The following is a 20,235-nucleotide window of genomic DNA, read 5'->3' on the forward strand; positions in this document are numbered from 1 at the left end:
TTTTGCTAAACCAGTTTCCAATACTAATAGTTGCAACCTAATCAAACGGTGCAGGGACTCGGCTGGTTATGATCTAGCTAAAAGGTTCTGCCCCAAGTTTACACATCTATCTCCTGTATGGTACGATCTTAAGAGGTATGCTGTGGTGAACACATTTTGCAATTTGCAAGCTAGCTCTTATTCTCAGTAGATGACAATTGCTGTGCTCTTATACTATTTCCTCTTCTAAATACTTTGATTTCCTTGGGTGCAACACAAATTAATTTATATGTTTTTATCTGCATTTTTTTCCTCTTTTGCGTGTGTAAGAGATGAAGAGAAAGGAAAAGAGAGGATTTTTTTTTCTATAGTCTTCTTGTTGACAATGATTTTGTAAGTATTTGAACCTTTTTTTAAAAAAAATTATTTTACATGTGGTCAGTCAAGGGACAAAGTTAGTTCTCGAGGGAAGACACAATGCTGATACAGGATGGATGTCTGAGCTGAGATTGAAAGGAAATGCTCAGGTAACAGGCCAGCTTATTGTACTTGGATGAAAATTTCATATTGTAGAGTCATGCATTCAAATTTCTATCTACATGTCACTTCATCTTTTTCGCCCAGCATACTTTTTTGTATCAGGATTAATAATTAAGTGCCTATAGCAACTATAATGAAACTGAAATATACATGTATACTATTTGCCTTTGTCTTTGTGAGTAGATTCTCTTCCCACTTATTTATTCTTTTTGGATTGTCTAAGTTAATAGGATGATCTGTTTTCTTGAATGAACTTTGACTATTGATGTGTAAATTTTACGAAGAGTAGTCCTTGAAGCAGTGCCAATGGACCTGCTCAGAAACAAGAAACAAAGGGACAAAGCTATTGACCTGCTTATAACAGAGTGCAAGTAAGCATATTATTCTGAATTTTGTTCTTTTTAGCAAGGGTATAACAATAAAATCAACCACAGTTTGATATATTTGTGATTTTAGCCTTTAGTAAATCTATGTGACAACTGTCTCCGGACATGTTAACAAGGTTATGTAACGTGAGTACGTGACTATAATTTTGTGATGGGGGATTGATTTGTTTGTTGTGTTATTGGGTTAATAGGAACCAGTGTTGTTCTTGAAGCCAACATCATCATACTTGGAAAATGGAGGAACCATTGAAATCCCAGCTTCAATGCAGCAAGTTTGGTATGAAGCTGAGCTTGCTGTTGTTATTGGCAAGAAAGCTCGCGATGTTTCTGGATCTGAGGCCTTGGATTGCGTTGGAGGTTTGTCTCTCTTCGTCTTCTTACTCTTTTACTCTCTTTATATATAATAGGCCGCATTTGATTGAAGTTTAATCATTGAGAAATATGGTGAAAATGAACGCAACCTACTATAACATTATCTATTTTAGAATAATTGACACACATTGACTTTTTGCACGATTTATATATTAACTTAACTATAGTTTTTTTTTTTATTTTTTTTTAAACAGTGATTATGACTTAAATAGATATTAACACAAATTTTCATTATATTAACACAAATTTTCATTACCAATGTTTAATTATACTTAACGATAATAATTGTTAGCCATTTGACAAAATGAAAATGCAATTTTCATTTCTGGTTTAATAATCAATGTTAATTGATTCATTTGATTGGGATCTAAATCTAATTTTATAAAATGAATTTTGGTAAGTCATGAAATGACTGGGGTCTTTTTGGAGTTTTGGACTGACCACTGTGCTCAGGCCCATCAGGTTAATTGGCAGCCCAAAACCCATTCTTAATCCATATGAGTATAAATGTGGGAGAATTGACTAAAGAAAATTACTTGCACTGTTTTGGAGCTTTAATTTTTTTTTTTTGACACATTTGGAGCTTTAAATTAAATGTACAATAATAAGTAATATAGAATCACTATTAAAAAAAAGTCTGTCACAAAGCAAATTAGCAATGAGATTTGATGACAAGCTCAATATTGTATGGTGAATACTTTGAATTTTTTCTAACTTGAAATAATACTCCTAGATCACAATTGATTTAGTTCGTTATTATGAATGTAATTGAAATTTCATACTCCATAATACCGTGACTATCTCTTGTACTACGTATGTTTTCATGTATAATTGTCTTTTGGGGAAGGGGTAAGAGAAACATGTGACATCATACACATACTATTTAAGAGCATACGAGTAATTCGTAGGAAGAGTGAAAGTAGTCCACTTAAAACTTTTTCAACATCCTTTTGAATTAGAATCCTTCTTTAGTATCCTAATGATCTAAAACTACAATTGTTCTTAATTTGAAAAGAAAGCTAATTGCAGTGATCTTGACTTTTCAGGTTATGCTCTTGGACTTGATATGACAGCGAACTCCTAGCTACTATCAAGGTAATATACTCATTTTTTAACATTAACAAATTATAACATTAACTTATATTTCTATCAAATATCATATTGGAAATTAATTATATTAACATAAAAGGTTCCTGTCATGAAATTCTGTAACAAACTTTCAGATGCTTCTCTAACTTTATGTTTCACATTTTCTTCTGGCTGCTAGCTAAGGGACTCGACACGCTTATACCCATCAGTGAAATGGTAAGATATGATTTGAATAAATACATTCATGTTTTCAAACTCTCTTATATCGAATTCAATACATTATTAGGACATGATATGACAGGATTATTTATCTTTGGTTTGTCAATTCCCTGCAGATCCCCAAAACTGCAGTGCCTGATCCTCATGACTTGGAGTTGTGGCTAAAGGTTGGTCTATCAGACCTTATTTGCTATGTTTTTTTTAGTTAACTCTGTAACGCGTACTATCCTTGTTTGTGATTGATTGAATAAGATCTAAAGGGCTAGGGATGAGAGAGAAATACATATATACATATATATATATATATATATATATATATATATATATATATATATATATATATATATATATATATATATATATAAAGGTCAGAAGAGAAAGATATAGAGTAATAAAGAAAAAACATGGTCGAGAGAGAGAGAGAGAGATGGGTCGGAGGAAAAACAAAGAAAGTGAGGTTTGAACAAAGAGGAAGATAGAGAGAAGCCGAGAGATATAAAGGGGCAAGGAGGAGAGAGGTAAAGAGAGAGGGAGGGGGAGAGAGGGGGGGGTCATACTTAGTCTGAGAGAGAGGGAGAATTAGAGGGGGGGGTGATACTTCTAAGGGCGAGAATTGAAGCACTTTGATCAGCAGTAGTTCTAAAGAAAGGAAGGATGTGCATTTTGTAAAGAATTCGAGTGAACAGAAGAAATCCTTAGAAGGAATTAAGATCCTCCTTGCAAAAGACAGATCTTCAGAGAGTGGCTACAATAATACTGGACAAAGTAGGAGCTGGACATGGCTGTCGGATATGGATCACATGCACTAAACACTCTCAAATCCTCTCTAAATTCCGAAGGATGCGGAGCAGCAAGTATAACTTCAACTCTAAGCTGGAACTTCCCTCCATTTGACTTTATTCTGATGGCCTGTCAGGTAATACACTTCTATATATATATATACAATATACTGTCTTGTGACTGCAGATTACACAATGGTTTAGCTATGAAGCAACGAAAGAGATTCAAAGATTGGAATCAGGAACAAGTGTATTGTTGCTCTAACAGCACACACTATGTCGTACGACAGACAAATATACAGGGTTGTTGTCTAAGTTCTCAAGATCAAGTGCTTGTGTGCTTGAAAATGTGTATAGGTGGATCCAAGTGTGTGTAAGAGTTAAAAGGTTAACTTTTGTTTGTGGTGATGATATAACCAGGCTTTGGGGTATGAAAAAAATAGAGAAAAAGGTAATACCTTACTAACCTTAGATGTTCTTATAATTATTAATTGGTTCACAAGTTCTAGACTCCAGAGCTTTTTCTTACTTCAACTGATAGTCTTTTTTGTAAAAAAATATGTTTATGTGCGTGGTTGCTTCTTTTCGAAACTTGTTTTCATTTTGGAATTTTGAACAACAATATCTTACTTCCTTATGGAAATGAATAAGGTCAATTTATTCTGGATATCTAGCTGTAGCAAAAGCTAACAACATATCTTCATCATTTTTATTTTTTATTTTTTATTTTTTATATTTTTTTTATTTTTTGGAAGACTCACATCTTAATTGTTCAGTGACAACTTAGTGGTTGTTGAAGTATGTCTTAAGCCATTCTTAAGGTGAATAGTTGGAGTTTCCTAATTTATATTGTAGCTACATAAAGACTAATTGCCTCTTTGCAAAATTTCAGGTTTTTCTACTCACATTATTCTGCCGATTTAATTGAGCAACCACGAGGTGTATATGGCAGAAAGTTGGTTATTTATTTGGAGATTGATGGGGTCTGGTCATATTGTATTGAGTAGAAGAAATTTTGTAGATTTCAATTTGAAAAATTGAGGAAAAATTGTAAATAACATGTGCCATTAGTAATGTAAACAACTTTTATAATTTTTCGATTTTTCCTTAGCTGTTCAATTCAATAATTTCTTATTTTTTATAAAAAAAATATTATGTAAGTTGTTAAAAATTAACCTTTTTTCTCATTCGTTGAACATATAAATAAAATTCTTAATATATGAGGAAATTTTGAAGAAAAAAATACAAATCAATCAGTTTTAAGTTTTAACTAATTACTCATGTTAAAATTAATGAAAATCCTTAAAGATCATCATTCTTTACTTAGCATTGTCATCAACTTAATGATTAGCTTGTAATAAGTATTCAAAGCATTTTTTATTTTGAAGATATCTTGCAATATGAAATAATACAGCTTTGTATAGAATATGAAATAGTTTGTATAATTTCAAACCATGTCAATCTAAAAGAAGATTCAAGGTAAGAGGGAGAAGGAGATGGACAAATTTGAAATAAGTGATAAAAGGAGAGATAAGGAGGAGAGCAAGTGGGAACTGACTTTATAATATTAACAAATCTAAAAACTAGGAGAAAGATTATCAAAAAGAACAAAAAAAAAGTTATGACCATTTTAAAATTAAATTTGAAGACAAGATATTGATCATTTTTGTAAAGAACGTTAATAGTGTATGGTTTATTTTATGGAAAACAAAGCAAAAGGAAAACCAGCAATGAAATTTGTTAAGAAATATGCAAAATCGTAAAAGACAAGTATGAAAAGTACTTAATGAGGGAAGGGAAAAATCAAATTCAAAAATAATTTTTGAAATTTGTAAAACCTTTAGAAAATGGGGAAGAAGGTAAAGGACAAGGAAAGCAATTAAACAAGTGAAAATGAGGCAAGGTAGGGTCAAAAGACAACAACACTAATAAGAATCTATAATAAAATCATGCTAGATTTGCACATTAATGTTTTTATGAGAGAGAGAGATAGAGGAGAGGGAGTACGTACAACCTGTAAAATTGAGTTAGATAAATTTCTTATAAACATGAATCCAAATGAATAAGGTACATATGCAAGTAGGACTTAACTATAAACTATGCAATTTGTTAAAACAAATAAAAAGAGAAGAGACCACTTAAAAAGAGATTGTTGAATAAAAGATATTACTAAAAAAGGTAACCAGGGTACAAGTAAATAAATATGATAAATAGAAGATTTTTACCTCACTGGTTATAGCCCTAAGACCTATTTTGTAAAATAATACAATAGCTAGAAATCTATGTTATAATTATTGAAAAACCTTTTAGATAATTGTTTAACAACTGAAACTTATAATTATGATAAACGGAAAAGAATACATCAACTTCTGAGGTAAGAATTTTTCTTTTTCGTCAAATACCAATTGTAGGGTTCATCATTAATTTTATTGTCAATTTAGGGTTCTTCTTAAGCTTGATTATTTCTGATTTTATTTTTTGGGGGATTTTGTAGGAAACCCATATGTTCAAGATTGAATTAAAAAAATTCTTGATTGAGTTGTCAATGTATCTGCCAACGTGAGTTCATTCGAATCTAATTTAATGTTATATTATGTGCTTTTGTCATGTAAATATGCGCTCTTAAAGTGTTCGATGAATTGCTTGAATGAACATAGATTGTGGGTATTTTCTCATTTAATCTAGGGGTTTTAGGTTTTCATATGACCCTTAATTTTTTATTCTTTTTTTAAAATGTTTTTTTGTTCAAAAAGTATGCTCGGTAAGGTACTAAACTTATGCTTTCATGTCTCCAGAAACAAAAGACTGGTGGGAAGACAAAAAGTTCTTTAAGAATCTGTCACTGAACACTGGCAGATTTATTTGTTGCAAAGTTTTGAAATAAGCTTCGAGGAGCGGCTACGTATGTTGGATTCCATTGATCTTAAAGTTAGGCTATCAAAAGCCACTAAATTGGTTGGCATGCATTTGCAGCCTTGCAGGTATGTCCTATGGTGGTCTATGTAATCAAGTCATATATTTTTTTTAATATTCATGTGCTTATCACCTTATTCTTTGAATGATATTGTCCGATCAAAATTGGATTGAAGTAGGCATCTCATATACAAGATTGGGACTAAGTTTCATGAGAATGTTGTGTGGCTATATAAATTACCACCCTGTGTATGAAGCTTGGCATGTTTGTAACACTTTGCAGCAACCAGCCTAAATTTATCGGTTGGAAAGAAAATCTGCTCAACTTAAAGTGATGTTATTAGTTGGTTATATCTAATGCATGATTTTGAGTTAGTTTGAGTGAAGATGGCGACACTATTCATAATATGACTATCATATGTATTCATTTTTTAGGGAGGAATTGGAAAAACAGAGAGGGCTCATGAAAGATATAGGAAGCTGCAAGAACAAGGGAAAACTAAGCAAGTAGAGATAGACTTAAGTAAGTTTTAGGATTATATTCTCACATTTGATGTCAAATACTTATATTGTTTGTGTGTTTTGTACTGTCTGCACTTTTTATAGAAGCAGGATCCTGATGATTTTGAAATCTCATGATGGTTTGATGACATCCTTTACCCTTTTGACTGTCCCAGCTTAATTATTGAATTACCTATTTTTGCTGAATAATAAGGATATAAGATTATCATAAATAAGTTGGGTTAATAGTAATATGTTTGTGCAGGAATTCAAGACAGCTCAAAAAGAAAAGCTTTTTTCAGCTATTCTAAGTCAAGTTCAAGAAAAGGCATGGTATGTCGTTTGTTTGATGATTGTTTCATAGTTTGTACTTTGAGTTTTGAGTTGTGATATGTGAAGATGTCTTTGTTAATCACCTTATATTGTTTTCACAATCTACTCTTCCAATATTCTGTATCATATTAATGAAGTTTGTAAAGAGTGTACGAGTGATTTATTGATATTTTAAAGTGAGAAGAATTTTGTGTGATTTTTTGAGCCTAATTGAATTAAGCACAAATTTGAGCTTACTGAAGTACAAGTAAAATTAAACTCAGTTTAGTCATGTCGATATACAGATGATGAATTCATGTCATGTGTAGGGGGGCAGCATCACACATTTGCTATCCAAGTTACATCACTGATTTTTAATTTGTCCACAGCTACTACTTCTCAAGAAAGTCATTTTTATGGATATCAAGATGTAAAATTAGGGTAATTTAACGGGGGGAGGCAAAAGCAGCTTGTACTTCAGAAATTAAAGGACCCTAATTTTACAGCAGCTTGTACTTAAGAAATTATATAGAGTTTTGTCTGGGTGTTTAAATTAATATAGTCTTAAGACTCTTGGTTCAGCTAACTATACTAGAAATTTTTTCAAAAAAAAAAAAAAACCACACCCTATACTAGAATAAGTTGATCCATTCCATGTATTTTTGCTTCTTGTATCCTTCCATTAAACCTTTATCTGGTTAAATTATGCTATCAAAAATAGTGACATGCCAGCTCTTCATGTACAAACAAAAATTATGCTATCAAAAAGTTTTTGAATTGTTTTTTTTTTTGTTCTTTGCTGTGCTTATAGTTCCAAATTCTTGCAGATTTATGTGTTTGTCTTAAGTTTGTGACCTGCCAGCTCTTCTTGGGTGTGTTCATTGATTACGCTGATGGTGGGGTTGAATGTTCAAGAAAATGAAAATATTGCAGATATTATGTGTTTATTTTACGGCTGAATTGCAATGGAATGGTTGGATAGTCAAAGCTGTAAGAGTTAGCACCAACATGATTCCAAGTTCTTACATTCATTTATGTGTATGTTATGCCTATTTTTTCTGTTATGGATAGTATTTTTGTAGGGTTCTTGAAAAATGGTATAACCTCAAATTTGTGTGTTGATATAGGCTTTTATTCTGTTTTTCTTTTTTTTGGGCTCAAAATCATGAATCTAATGTTTAAGAGCTGAATAACATAATACAGAGTACATAGTTATTGAAATATTTGTCATATATTCTAAAGTTATGAGAGTTTTTAGCAAGTAAATTTGTTACTTAATTGATGTTTCAAGCAAGAACTTTAAATGATTTTTGGAGCCTAATTTGACAATTCTAATAATGGAGTTGAGTGTGGTTGCTTCGTCGAGTGCTCTTCCCAATTTACCTGGCTGTTAGCCTACCAAACACTTGCAATAATTCAAGTATCAGCTATTCAACAATATACTGAGAGAGGGATGGGGAAAAAGTAATGTAAAATGTGTATTCATGTAAAAAGTTACAATAAAAGATAAAAGAATACACAATATATTTAGAGGGGGAGGGGGGGGGGGGGGAAAGTACAACCTAAAATTTATAAATTCATTATTGTTAACAAGTATGACTTCCGTCACATTTTGCTAATCGAAGCATGTTAAAAACTTTATGTGATCAATCATTTTTAAATTTCAACTAACTACTCATGTTATAATTAACGAATATCCTAAGATAATTATTTACTTAGCATCGTCATCAACTAATTTATTAGCTTGCAATAAGTATCAAAAGCATTTTTTGAAGATATCTTGCAGTATGAAATAGTACAGTTAGAATATTATGTCAATCTAAAAGAGGATTCAAGGGGTTTCAAAAAAAAAAAAAAAGGATTCAAGGCAAGAGGGAGAAGGAGATGGATTTATTTGAAATAAGTGCTAAAAGCAGAGATTGGGAGAAGAGTAAAGCATATTCACATTTACTGAATTTAGCTGAGCTGAACTGAATTGATTGATTTATTTGAAATAAGTGCTAAAAGGAGAGATTAGAAGGAGATGGATTTATTTGAAATAAACTTATTGATTATCTCATAGTGAACATGAATTATATAAAAGCACTATTAACAAAGATATTGTGCTAGATTGAGAAGGGGTCGGGGGGGGGGGGGGGGAGGGTCTAGGAGAAAAGAATGAAGTAATTGATCCCTCTGTCTCTCTCTATCTCCATCTTTCTTCCGACCTCCCTCTCTTAATCTCAATAAGTATTTGTATTATATACAATATACTTAAATTAGGAGTCTAACCACACTTGCCTATGTTCATTTTAATTTGAGTAAGGGTTGGTATTAACACATTAAACTGATGCAAGCAACTTCCCTTTTACTAATCCTCCAATCGCCTTGATCGCACCACCTTGTTTGTCAATCCTTCCATCACTTTGATCACACCACCCAGTTTTTCAATCCTCCACTCAAACCTCCAATTGCCTTGATCGCACCACCCATTTTGCCAATCACCTTGATCGCTCCACCCAGTTTTCCCATCCTCCAATCACCTTGATTGCACCACCCAATTTTCCAATCCTCCAATCGCCTTAATCGCACCACCCAGTTTGCTAATCCTCTAATCTCCTTTATCACATCATCCAGTTTGCCAATTCCCCAATCACTACACCTAATTTACCAATCCTTTAATCACACACTCACTGGCTCACATTGATGTAATTTGTACTTTATCAACATACCCATACATTACATTAATTCCTTAGCAGCACAATCTATTATATCATATTTCAACTTTGATCAACGCCAACATCTATACCTAAATTGTTACAAATAAAACGTTATAAATAATCTACACATATATCATCGCATAATTGCACATTAATCACCAAGGATAGATCACCAAATTGGGGGACCGCGCGACTCCAGTTTTAGTTCAAGCATTAGTTATGCGCAATTTAGGTGATGAGGATCAAGCCTGATGATTACAGAAAGAAAGGAATACTCGAGGATGTTCACCAAAAAAACAAGACTGTATTCAAGAAAATATTAGGGAACAGTTGTAATGATTTGATTAGTTGATGATAAAGCCATTACAATGCTAAAACTATATTAATAACTCATTTTGTACAATCTTTATGTTATAACAAAATGCTAAATATCTCGCCAATCATTCCCCTTAATAACATGCTCATATGCCTTCAGCATGCCATCCGATGTTGCCCACTCTAGCCTCTATTTTTGCATCATTATGTACTATAACTAAAGTGATCATTAGCAAAATTAAAATACATTAACACATAAAATATGACTAATTACACACTAATCACGAGACGAAATCACATTGGAGGACCGCGCGCGTAGCGCGCAGGCCAACAACTAGTGAAAATAAAAAAATTACCGATAGAATTTTATCAGAAGTCAAAGTCCTGCAGGTACAGTAGCTCAGATTATGTCAAAAACCCAAAACTACCCTCCTATATTGTCCTATATAATTGGTAAAATAGAGCCGCTTATTAGGGTTTGGTTTTCGGAGGTCTAAAGTGTTGAGACTGAATTACATTCCACGAGTGCGTATCAAATCTTCTCTTTCTCTCTCTACCATCATCAATTTTCTCTCTCTTCAAACTCGATCTCTACGATTACCCAAGGTTATTATTCTCTCTCTTCTTCATCTTTCTTAACAATTAATCAATTCTACTCTACAATCGATTTATTTTTGATTGTTGATTGTTTTGTTTCGCTTTAATTTGATTTGATTTGATTTGATTGACCTTTTAATTTGATGATTTTTTTCTTTATTTAGGGTTTATGGCCTGATTGTTAAGGATATTGTGCTTATTTATCAAAACATATTGTCTTTATTTTTCATATTTTGGAGGATTTTGTGTTATAAGGCTTTCAATTTTACATTGTTGTAGTATCGCAGAAATATTTGATTAGGGTTTTTGCAAACTGTTGTTTAGAACTTTAGATTACGTTAAAGATATATTTTTTGGTTTATTATCCGATTTTGGTATTAATTTTGGTGTATTTGATCATCGGGATGAATAATTGGATTAATTCTCTGATTGTTTTTAGTATGCTGCCCTGTTTAGTTATTGTGGCCTTGTGGGTTTGGGAGGCAAGTTCATTGAAGAGTTTTCGCGAGATTTATGTATTTAAGGAATTCAAGACATAGATGATGTGCTGGAACTTAGTTTATTCGATCTCGATTGGTGAACTTAGGCTTCAATTAGACTGTCTATATGTTAAATTTTAATTAGGAGATGTTGGAGGTAGTTGCAGCATTCCATATTATGCTTGTATAGTTTTTGCCGCGTATCTTTTTTTCACCTGTAATTTTATAAAGGGATTTGTTATATCATCCGAGTTCTCCAAATTTAGAAAGGGTAGATAGATTATGTGATGTTAAATGGGAAATCTGATTTCTTTCTGGTTATGGGAGGTGACACAAACATTCTTGTTTTTTTTTTTTTTTTACCTTTTTTGGTTTTTACTTTATCCCATTATTATAAATTGGACTTTTTTTTTTTTTAATAAAATAAAATAAAATTTAGTGTACTTTTGTAAAATCGTTGATAAATCTGTCAATGTAAGCTGTGTATATTTTGTTCCTAAATAGTAGATTGAATAGATGAGTCCCTTGTAAGTTAAGCTTTCATAACACTTGATATTTTTCTATTTTCGTTTCGTTTTGTAATGTAAATTTACTTGTTACTCACCAAGAAATTGTTACCTATTCTGGGGGCGCCACAATACTATCCTTTGAAGATTACCAGACATTTTGTGGATCTGGGGGCTCAGTTGTGAATAGGTGCGAAGCATTGGCATGGGCTGATTCTTTTTTATTTATTTATTTATTATCAAGTCTTTTATGTGGCTTATTTATTTATTTATTTATTATCAAGTCTTTTATGGAGAGAGAAATTTTGTTTACTCCCTCATAAACTAACAGTCTTGTGTGGTTAAATTTTAGGCAGAAAGTTGTTTCACCTAATGGCAGGACAGAGAAATAATCACGGTAAGCGAGCTCATTCCCTGGATCGTTCTGAGAATGGTAGGAATAAACGAAGAAGTTCAGGTGAAGATCCTTTTTCAATTGGAACAGATGATACTGTATACCGCTACTTGTGCCCTGCAACAAAGATTGGAAGCATTATTGGCAGGGGAGGGGAGATTGTCAAACAATTGAGATTGGACACCAAAGCAAAGATCAGAATTGGTGAGACTGTGCCAGGATGTGATGAGCGGGTCGTGACGATTTATAGTGCGAGTGAAGAAACCAATTCCTTTGATGAAATGGATTCTCAGGTTTGTCCAGCCCAGGATGCACTCTTTAGGGTGCATGACAGAGTGATTGCTGAGGATGCAGGTGCTGATGATGAGCCTGAAGGTAATCAAAATGTTACTGCTCGGCTGCTTGTCCCTTCTGATCAGATTGGATGTATTATTGGTAAAGGTGGTCAGATAGTTCAAACCATTCGTAGTGAAACTGGTGCTCAGATACGGATTTTAAAGGATGATCATTTGCCGGCATGTGCCTTAAGCACTGATGAACTTTTGCAGGTAATTTGAGATACTATTTTGCCTTCTGTTATAGACTGTTTTTGCTAGAATCATGACATTAGGATTTTTTATGTGGTCCAAATGTGTGTATTTTTGCAAGTTAAAAATTAATCAATTTTCTTCTCTCTCTCTCCACCCCCCCCCCCCCAAAATTTTTTTTTTTCAAGTGAAATAGCATGTTTTGACGTTTTTGTAGATGATTGTTTTACTTTCACCCTTTCCCTCTCTCATCCCTCTAATGTGAATGTGTTTTTTTTTAAAAAAAAAAAAAAATAATTATCTTGTTTGTGTGCTGGGAAAGCAATTTGGTGTTGTTTTTGATATTCATGTTTTGTCACTTGATCAGGTGTTATTTAGCATTAAGGTCTGGCAATTTTTTTTCCCTTTTTCCTAAACTCTATTAACTCATTTAAAATGCTTTCATGTGGTGTAGATATCTGGAGAAGCTGTAGTCGTGAGGAAAGCTTTATTCCAGATTGCTTCCCGTCTTCATGATAATCCTTCACGAACACAACACATGCTGACTTCTGCTGTACCTCCTAGTCTGTATCAAACAGCAGGCTCACTCATTGGGGCACCTGGTGGTGCTCCTATTTTTGCTCCTATTGTTGGTTCATATGGAGGATACAAAGCTGAGAGGGGAGATTGGCCTCGTTCTGGTTACCCTTCATCAAGGGAAGATTCTTCAATGAAGGATTTTTCCATTCGTTTTGTCTGTCCTACTGCAAATATTGGAGGTGTGATTGGAAAAGGTGGTACTATCATAAATCAAATCAGACAAGAAACTAGAGCAGGTATCAAAGTGGATAGTTCATCTACCGAAGGGGATGACTGCCTGATAACAATATCATCGAAGGAGGTAAGATAAATAAATGTTTATGCTTATCTATGGGGATGATTGATTTTATTGCCATCTTTATGATAATATCATGTTTGTTGAACAGTATTTTGAAGATCAAGTCTCTCCAACAATTGAAGCAGCTAGGCGCTTGCAACCCAGATGTAGTGAGAAGATTGAGAGGGACTCTGGAATTGTTGCATTTACAACCCGTCTCCTTGTGCCCTCAACCCGTATTGGCTGCTTAATTGGTAGAGGAGGTGCTATTATCACTGAGATGAGGAACATTACAAAGGCTAATATCCGCATCCTTTCAAAGGATGATCTCCCAAAGGTTGCTGCAGATGATGAAGAAATGGTGCAGGTAAAGAAAGCAATGAGGCAAATTGTAGATATTGCTTGTCTTGTGATTAGTGATAACATTTAATTGGTTGATTGATGTTAATGAAAAAATATCTTTGACCTGTCAGATCTCTGGTGACCTGGATGTAGCTGAAACTGCTCTTATACATATTGCATCACGATTAAGAGCAAACCTCTTTGAAAAGGAGGGGCAAGTGATGCTTCCTGTTCTTCCTTATGTCCCCCTTTCACCTGATGATCATGATTCCATGCCATATGACGGTAGAGATAGTAAACGACATGGTCGTGGGCTTTCATACTCAGGTGGATATGGTGGCTCAAATGATTTGCCCTCGGTTGATCACTATGGTAGCTATGCTGGTATACAGGTATATTTGTTGCCTGTTCCACTTGGATCTGATGGGTGTTAACCTTATAATTTGTCGTTTTATACATTTTCAATTCCTGAGACTTGATTATCTGGCTTGTTAATCTGAGACTTGATTATATGGCTTGTTAAACTGAGACTTGATTATATCACATCTTTCATTTTTCTTGCATTGTATATGGCTTGTTAATCTGATATGTTCATCTTTATTCTGTTTTGGGCTATGGATAACACGTGATAACCTAATTTGCAGAGCACTGGAAGTGGGAGTAATTATGGTATTTATGGCAGCTATTCATCAGGGCGTAGTAGTTCAGGGTAAGATTGAGAATTCTTGTATATTTACTTGCCACACTTCAATGTGAGTTTTATTTTCTTAATAAATCCTTACCTGCAGCTGCATCTTTCTTTTGTTGGTTTTAGGGAGGGGAGAGATGGGTTTTACTAACTAATCGGTGATGTAGAAACTCTTGTTATTTATGAAGATAGAATGATTGGGACTTTCCTTTAGATAATTTGTTACTGAGAACTGAGGCATTATGGAAGTTTATTATCACTACAGTTTGGGAACATAATACTATTTATGTATAAACCATTGATGTGCTGATTTCTATGCCCTTTTGAAAATTTCTAACATAAGATTTTCCTGGCAGGCTATCTGGTCAGGCTCCAGGCTCCAGAAGGAGACAATATTATTAAGATTAGCAAAGAGGTATCTTCAGGTAACTGGTTCCCTGGGTTATGTTATCCAAAATCATACTTTGTATCTCTAATCTCTGGTAATCTAGAGTAGAGAAAAAGTTTGCTTAACCTAGGCTGAATCCCTGTATGGAGTTGTGATACTCATGTTTTCCATGTCTTCCTTTCCATTCCCATTAAAACAGCTGAAACTTTGAAGCCCCGAAGCTTGCTTCCTGCCTCCTTTGACGAAGCCTCCTGCTTAAACCAGAAGACCAGATCAAAAGGGTTTGACAAACATTTGGCCAACCTTGATGCTTTTGTCCAGGAGACCAATTTATTTGGAGAACTACAATATCAAACTTGCCATGTCCATGATACCAAATTACCAAGCTCTTTCTATGTTTCCGGTCCACTGAACCTATGTAGCCACAGTATGCCTTGATTTGTCTTAGTTTGTTCTGCACTGTTATTAACTGTTCGAAAACGTTTACCGCTGTAACTTTTCATAGGGTTTGAGTTGATTATTTTTCCATCTTCCTATTTATCCCAAAACTTAGTGCTGAGTGTTTTCCCTTTAGTTGTCATTGCACTTTAATACCCAGATCATATTCTATAGATAGCCCTTGATAGTTTCATCAGTGCTATGCTTTCGGCATTTATCTCATTGCTGCAATTCATTTACCTTCATTCTTTGCGCCATTTATTCGACTTTGTGCTGTTTTTTCAAAATTCGTACTTATTTAATTGTAGGTTGCTCTTGCAAATTTATTATCATTTTGACTTATTTATTTTGCTAGGTTTAGTCACCTGAAAGATTGTTTTCGTTCGTTTTGTTTTTTAAAAAGGTGTGCAGCAAGTGTTTTAGACATGATGTCTAAAAGAATTAATAGAAAAGTTGTGTTACTTTTAAGATTATATAACTTTACTGGGAAGTGTAATGAAAGTGGGTAGGTTTATCTACAGCTATAAGAGATTCAGTACAAGCTTTAGAGTGTGTATTGGTTCTTCATTAGGGTTGTGGCCTGTGGGTTATTAATGTGATGAAGGTAAGTTAATCCTTGGGATTTAATCTACTGAAATGGGATCGTAGATAACTGTAAAATTTTGTGACGAATGCCTAAAGTTCGTACTACCTCCGTTTCATAAAATCTGCAACAATTACCCAAAACAGAAGCTACACATTATGCGCAACAGAAAAAACTTTCCTAATATAGTAATTTTTTGGTGTAAATTTACTGTTATACCCTTACTATATTTACTTAACTTCAATAAACAACCAATTAACTTTTTAACCCAAATTAATTTATTCATACTTATAATTTTAACCCACATTCTCTCTTCTCCCTTCTCCCTCACAAGTCACAACCACATCCACCACCAACACCACCAATTTTCCTCTCTCCTCCCTCTCTACCACCACCAATTTTCCTCTCTCCTCTCTCCTCTCTCTCAACCACCACCTTACTCTCTACTCCCTCTCAACAACTGCCACCGTCACAAGTTCGCTGCCGCCCCCCCTCTTTTCCCCTTTTCATAGTTGCCGAGGCCGCCTCTTTTCCCATTTTCAAAGTTCACCCCTTTTCAAAATCGAAATTGGATGATGGTAAGTTGTTGTTTGAGATCTAAATTAGTGGTGGTTTGTTGGGGTTTTAGATCTAAATTAGTGGTGGTTTGTTAGTGTTTCGGTTTGTTGGAGGTGGTAAGGTGGTTGTTTTGGTTCGTTGGGTGGGTTTGTTGGTGGTCGGCTGGTCGGGTTGATTGGGTGGGGTTTGTTTGGGGGGTGGTGAGAGTTGAGGGGTGGCTGGTCGAGTTGGTTGTGGGGGTTTTGGGAGGTGGTTCAAGCTGATTGGTGGTAGTGGTGGGGTGTCTTAGGTGGGTTTTGGGTGGTGGTTGTGGGGTTTCTCATCTTAGTGGTGGTGGGAGGGAGGGTTACTAGGTGGGTGGTGGTGGTGTTTAATTTTATCTCATCTAATTAATCACATACCCTTTTCTACTAATATTTGCTTAAGAAATTTTGTCTTGGGAAATGTGAAAGAGAGTTTGTTGCAGATTTTATGAAACGGAGGTAGTATTTAGATTCTAGATGGGGACTTGTTTTGTTTTTGCAACCAAGGAAGCTGTCTCCAGTACTTGGGACAGACTATCTTATTAGTGGTGTTCCAAGCTCATAACATTGCTTTATTTTGTCTCTCTTGCTCTTTTTCCCAACTCCATTCAACATACTTCAGTCTCCTCTATAATCCTCTGTACATATCTCTGTTCTCATCCTTTATGTGCTTACAATCTACCTTGGTCCAGATTATTATTTTGGTGTGATAGGGAATTTGAAAATATGATGATATTGATCTTTTGATCCTCTTGAGATATAAAGGTTAGCTTGTTAAGCTCAAGTAGGATCCGGGGATTAAGACCTAATCTTCGGACTAGTGAGATTTACGATGGAAGATTTTGTTTGAGTGGTGTCATTTTGTTCCTTGCTTAAGGCTATGGTGTTTTTTTTTTTTTTTTCTGCCTTTGCCTGTGGATTATATGTTTTAAAGTTACTCTTGACTATAAGTTTTTCGGCTACCGTGCTTCCTTGTAGATATGTGCCCTCCCCCTCCCCTCAAAAACATAAAAGATAAAACTACCTTATCTTGATGCGGGAAATTTTTTGATTGCTGAGAGATATAGTTTTGGGTATTTGTCTGCAATGGGTAAGCTTTTCTGGCTCATTTGATAGGTGATATAAATGGGGAAATGAAAATGATATTGTCTATTTTTGTAACTGAAGTCTCTAATCACTCTCAATTAGCACTCAATACTTCATTTAAAGTGATTATCATCCCCATTTATTGTCGCTTACCATACGAGTTGCTAGTGCTTAAGAAGAGAATATTTCCTGTGTTTGCTGGTGTTCCTGTCTTTGCTGGTGTCCCTGTCTTTGCGTAGTATATGCTATTGGCAATTAGCATTGCTGGGCCGTGCAGCTTTTTTTAAGGCATAAGTTTCAGATTTGCTTGTTACACCTAAGTGATGGAAGTGCATTGGTTGAGAGATATAGTAGAGAGATTGGACAGCAATGAAGTATATCTGAAACAGAAATTTACAGAAATTCGTTTGATCGATTGCATTGAGAATGTGATGCTGTGAATAATCAGGGTGGAGGTGATTTTACTGTATTCATAGCTATGCAGTTTAATTTGTATAAATATATGGATGTGTAAAATGTAATTTTGTAATTTATGTTTTAAAGTGAATTATCTTTGTTCTAAACAAGGATAATCGGAAACTGGGATGAATGTTACCTGTCTAACTTTGAATGATGTTGAAAATGTTACTTATAACTGATTCTTTTATCCTAAAGAATGTGTCATTAACTTCTTAAAACGGAATACGTGTCAACTAAAAAAAAGCGGAGGTAAGTATATAATTTGGATGATGTTGACTAAAATTCTAAGATTAAGTTTTATTCACAATTAAACTAGGTCAGATTAAGGGCTGATAACTGATGTATGTGTAGACAATTTTTTTTCCAAACATCACTTGGTTGCACTTTATTTAGAATGAAGTTGGCTTTAATATTAAATGGATATCCAATTATTATATCTTATACTTCCTCTATTTTTCAATGCATAACTTCAATGACAAAATATGGGACTTTTTGTTGTTTTCGTGGTAAATAATCACCTTAGATTGTTAAAGATGGTAAATACTTTGAAAGTTAAAACTTTATGGAAAAAGAATAGAGGAAGTATGATGGTAAAATGTACGGAGTATTACATTTTTAGATGAATTATGTTTGCACATTTAATCAATTTATGAAATATTAAGAGAGAACACTAGCAAAATAAGAGAGAGGAGCTTACAATATATGTTTCCATGTAAGTACAAATTTAGCAAAGATTTGTTGGTTCATGTTTTTTTCACAAAAGTTGAGGCCTTGAAGTAATGTCATAATTTCAAGTGCGTAGTATTTAAATTTTTTGGTTAGTATAGCTTATTTTATTGGATTATTTATCAAAAGAATAAGTTGCATATATTGATAATTTGATAGACTTTTGATTATTTTTGGCTCAAAGCCCACTAAAACTAAAGATATCCACAACAATTACCAGTCTACCATAGTACTCACGAACCGGGGTAAATGTGAAGGGTTTATGACATGTTTTATTAAACGGATCAACGTGACACAACTTGTTTAATTAAACAGGTTGGTTAATGCTTAGAATTGCATCACGAAACTAATATGAATCAACCTACTTAAGAAAAGTAATCAATAAAATTTATGGATTTTAGGATAATTATCTTGAGTGGGATTAACATTTTGATTTATGACACGACAACACGACACAAATCAGACACGAAAAAACGGGTTGGTGTCAAGGGTTTCTGGCACAATTAGTTAAATGAGCAATACGAAATGACAAATTTATTATTGCAAATTTGGTTGGGGTTGAGGGGGCTAGTTCGAGGAGTTGGGTGGAAGCTAGGGGAAAGGAAGGAGGGAGCGTCGGGATGACAGGCTGGTGGCAAAAAGGATGGGGTAGTTGGGGGAAGGATGAAAGAGACAAGGTGTTTTTATTTCTTTAATTGTTTTTTGTTAAATTGAAAAAATTAACAAATACTTGAAGGAATGATAACTGTTAGAGTTGGCCTAAAAAATTAGAAAACCTCCGAAAGCTTGGATTATTAGGAATTATTTGAAGGTTATATTATTAGATTTAAATAGAGTAAAGGTTGGATTATTTAAATTAAAATTTTCTTTTAAAAAAAATAACTATAATTGAGACTAGCAATTTGACAATTGAGTATTAGGTAAACACACTAGACTACTATGTAGCTACACTAATCCATTACCATCTTTAAATCTTACCCTTGATCTTACATATTAGGCTAACAATGGTGAAATTCAACTCACCATACCCAAAATCGTTGCTTGTTTTGTAAGACTAGACCACCAAAAGGTATATCAAAAACGAGAAAATATAAGTTGATCACGTTAACAAGAGGGTAAAATCGATATTATCATGAATTTTTTGGGGTATTGTTGCAAATTCGATAAACTGACATGTAAATTGAAGTAATAACGACATCGTTACTCCTTCCTTCGTTATTGCTTCCTCCTTCTCCATCCTTCATTGAAGTTTCCTCCTCCATTGAAGGTTCCTCCTTTTTATTATTCCTTCCCCTATCTCCATCATGTTCGACACCATCTCCGAAAATCAAGTTCAACAGCTTTAATGGAGGATATGATCACCCCTACCATTAGGGATTGACTATGCCCTTAATTTCACCCTTTATTCATAGGGATTTCTAGGGATCGGATTGGGAATCCATTTTTGTACAATAATTCTTGATTGATATTAGGAAACTTTA

At 34.0% G+C, this 20,235-nt stretch overlaps 1 protein-coding gene and 1 pseudogene across 6 annotated transcripts; both read left to right on the plus strand.

Moving 5' to 3' along the window:
* Positions 1-1,010: 1,010 nt before the first annotated feature.
* LOC145594310 (oxaloacetate tautomerase FAHD1, mitochondrial-like) lies at positions 1,011-6,916 on the plus strand (annotated as a pseudogene).
* A 3,665-nt stretch (positions 6,917-10,581) lies between these two features.
* On the plus strand, positions 10,582-15,415 carry LOC145593623 (KH domain-containing protein At4g18375-like). 6 transcript variants are annotated; one of them, XM_081649913.1, is made up of 10 exons: positions 10,600-10,710; positions 11,834-11,876; positions 12,039-12,083; positions 12,171-12,628; positions 13,062-13,487; positions 13,573-13,830; positions 13,937-14,197; positions 14,450-14,514; positions 14,850-14,918; positions 15,081-15,415. In XM_081649913.1, the coding sequence occupies exons 3-9, from the start codon at positions 12,059-12,061 to the stop codon at positions 14,893-14,895; spliced, it is 1,539 nt and encodes a 512-aa protein (XP_081506039.1). In that variant the 5' UTR covers positions 10,600-10,710; positions 11,834-11,876; positions 12,039-12,058; the 3' UTR covers positions 14,896-14,918; positions 15,081-15,415. The 6 variants fall into 6 exon arrangements, with proteins under 6 accessions (XP_081506038.1, XP_081506034.1, XP_081506037.1 ...); XM_081649912.1 differs by lacking the exon at positions 11,834-11,876 and having other exon boundaries at positions 10,582-10,710; XM_081649909.1 differs by having other exon boundaries at positions 10,601-10,710; positions 12,039-12,628.
* The last annotated feature ends 4,820 nt before the right edge of the window (positions 15,416-20,235 follow it).

Source organism: Chenopodium album, chromosome 19 (assembly GCF_948465745.1).
Source record: "Chenopodium album chromosome 19, dcCheAlbu1.1, whole genome shotgun sequence".
Classification (NCBI taxonomy): Eukaryota; Viridiplantae; Streptophyta; class Magnoliopsida; order Caryophyllales; family Amaranthaceae; genus Chenopodium; species Chenopodium album.